The sequence below is a fragment of the Balaenoptera ricei genome, chromosome 15 (genome assembly GCF_028023285.1).
Source record: "Balaenoptera ricei isolate mBalRic1 chromosome 15, mBalRic1.hap2, whole genome shotgun sequence".
In the NCBI taxonomy this organism is placed as follows: Eukaryota; Metazoa; Chordata; class Mammalia; order Artiodactyla; family Balaenopteridae; genus Balaenoptera; species Balaenoptera ricei.
Genome location: NC_082653.1, coordinates 27,810,523 through 27,813,190, shown reverse-complemented (window position 1 = coordinate 27,813,190; position 2,668 = coordinate 27,810,523). Strand labels below are relative to the sequence as shown.

The 2,668-nt window shown below is 39.4% G+C and overlaps 1 protein-coding gene across 1 annotated transcript; it reads right to left on the bottom strand.

The window, feature by feature from the left end:
* Positions 1 to 240: 240 nt before the first annotated feature.
* Positions 241 to 2,409, bottom strand: DEFB129 (defensin beta 129). The gene is made up of 2 exons (XM_059898203.1): positions 2,352 to 2,409; positions 241 to 686 (listed from the first exon to the last, which is right to left on the bottom strand). The coding sequence occupies exons 1-2, from the start codon at positions 2,407 to 2,409 to the stop codon at positions 241 to 243; spliced, it is 504 nt and encodes a 167-aa protein (XP_059754186.1).
* Between the last annotated feature and the right edge of the window lie 259 nt (positions 2,410 to 2,668).

The following is a 2,668-nucleotide window of genomic DNA, read 5'->3' as shown; positions in this document are numbered from 1 at the left end:
GTAAACTAAAATTCTATCTCTTTCTAGCTCTATCTCCTCTTTGACGCTCCTGAGAGAATGATAACATTATGTAAACTGTGGGTGCTTAAACAGTGTTTATTGAATGACTGATGATAAAGGAAACAGTTCTATGTCTCAGTTTATAGAAGCAAAGATAAAGAGGAACTTGGTGTTTTAAAGGAAAGACCCACATCCCTGCTCATCTGCTTCCTCCAGCTCTAGTCATGTTGTCAGCAGTGTCTATGGTGGTGGTGCTGGTGGTGGGGAGTCAGTGGCTGAATCTCTTCTTTTTTTGATGTCACTCTTGGTAGAAGTAGCAGTGTGTATTATCTTTCCTGCGATCATGGGGTTGGTGGTGGCAGAGTTCACAGTGGTGGCATTTGGGATGACGATGGTGTTGATGTTGGCAAAAGGGTTGACACTTCTGAATTTGGGCAGAAGAGATAAAGTATGATTTTTTGTTTGCATCACAACACTAAAATTCTTGGTAATTTTTAGCAGTTCCTGAGAGTCCTCTTCAAGGGTGTGGAGCATTTCATTTTGTATGTAGCTTTTTATCAATCGAACCACTTTTGGTCCAATACAACATTTTTTCTTTTTGCATTTATCTACCTCTTTTTCATCCATGGCGCAGTGGTCTTTGCATCTCCCAAAACCCATTACACATCTTCCCAAACCAAAGTATTCTGCACAAAGAAAAGAGAAAACCAAAGTGCTAAGGTTAATAACTAGATATGACATTAAAATTGCTGGAGCAAGAGGAATAGAGGCAGAGGGAGTTTGTTAATGCTAAATTTTAAGTACAGTGGTTAGGGATGTTGGTGGAGGCAACTGGCAGGCCAAGAGAGTCTTTGTACACCTCTGAAATCCAAAATAAATCTCTAGTCTTCCTTCATTGAATAACTTAAAAAATCTAAAGAGGAAAAGGGAATGCAATTATTTGCTTCAGGATAAGATTTTAGACCTCTAATCGTAGACACTTGTAGAGTATCACTATCTCTCCCCATGATCCTAGGAAATACCAACAAGAATAAAATCTATCATAAAACTAATTCAAGAAAGAATTTCAAAAGAGAATCAATAAGACTTTCAGAAGTTCTGGGTTCTTGCCAAACTCAGTGGTCCATGACCTCACTCTCCTTGACAATCTCTTGACCTGTGGTTCCTGGGGCATGGTGTTCTATCATTTTCAGCCTCTCTGGACACTATGTCCCTCAGAGGTCTTATTTATTATCATAGCCTTAACCTCATCTCTATGAAGATAACTCCCACATTGTTATCTATATCTCTAAATTCCCTGCTTAGAGTAGTACCTCATCTTCATCTGCTGGATGATTTTTCCATCCCATTGTTCCATCTATTTCTCTTTTCCAAATCAAGAAGCTTCTCCCTCACTCAACAATTCAACTGATTTTCTATAAAGCACAAGAGATTTATGTAGCACCTAATGTTCACATGCATTTCAATATTGTTTCTCACCAAAGACAACACTGTAAAATTCTTGTATTTTAAGCAGCTACACTGGTTAACCCTACTATCTTATGTGGAATTTGAGGCTCAAATTTGACTTTACCCAAGATGACACAGCCATACTGGCTTATATTATAGCCCTTCTCTTAAGGTCCCAAGATAAAAAAAAATAGAAACATCTTTGACTCTTTTTTCTTTCCCTTCCTAGACCCATTGCCAATTTAATATCTGGATGATTCTTGTATTTTGAAACAAGTCTCAATGTTTCTATCTTCTTTTCAAAAAACAGTGGTCAATCCTCTGATTCAGCTTTTTGCCATGATGTGTTCCTAGATGCTCCTATGGGTAATTTGGGGATTTCTAATAAAACACTGGCTGAGAGAAGGAATGAAACTCTATAAAAATCTGAAAAATTTGCGATGGAGAACATAGACATGTTTACTGGATCCTGAGAGGAGATTTTCTGAGTGTAAGGGTAAGGACTTCCTCCTTATTATACCAAGGTACAAACTGATAGGAACCTTTAGTTCAAGAGATGGTTTAAATTAGAAAAAGAGCAAAAATGAGGTGGACTTGGCATAAGTCCCAGATGACAACTATCAGAGGGCAGGAAGGCAGTTTTATATGTTGGATAATTTCTGAGTACACAAACAACATCCTACTTTCTCTGTAGCTTCCTGTGTTTCCCCATCAGACACAGTCTGGGGTTGGAGCCTATGGGGATATGTGGGGGATGGTGTATGACTGATGCAGTACATAAACTTTTCAGCCATATCTTGGGCATCTCATTTTTTAACGTCTCTTTGGGTTCCCATTATCATGGACAGCCAAATCCCTGCTTCCTCAAACCGCTCCCTCTTAAACCTAGGATTTCACATTACCTGTGTTCACCTGGTACTGTAGCATGAGGCTGGCAAAGATAGGAAAAAGGAGCTTCATGGCTGGGTGCCAGAGAGGAAGCCTTGGATCTGGGTTCGTGTTCTTGAGCTCCAGCCTTTATTGGCATCTTCATGGCCTTAGGCTATGAGCAGTAAAGTACAGCCAAATCTCACAGCAATTGTGTTTTCTATGATTCTGTTTGAGAATAGTCTTTCCTGAACACCTCATGCAACAAATTTCCTGTTCTTGGTCCTGGGGGGGGGGAAATATAAGACACATAAGTTATGAAAGAAAATCCAAACCCTTTACGCCTCTCCTT

What these genes read in the sequence shown, in the direction of transcription:
- DEFB129 (XM_059898203.1), bottom strand. Translation starts at nt 2,409, where the DNA reads ATGAAGCTCCTTTTTCCTATCTTTGCCAGCCTCATGCTACAGTACCAG. An exon ending in ACAGTACCAGGTGAACACAG is followed by an intron (nt 687 to 2,351) that starts GTAATGTGAAAT and finishes TTCTTTGTGCAG; the next exon opens with AATACTTTGGTTTGGGAAGA.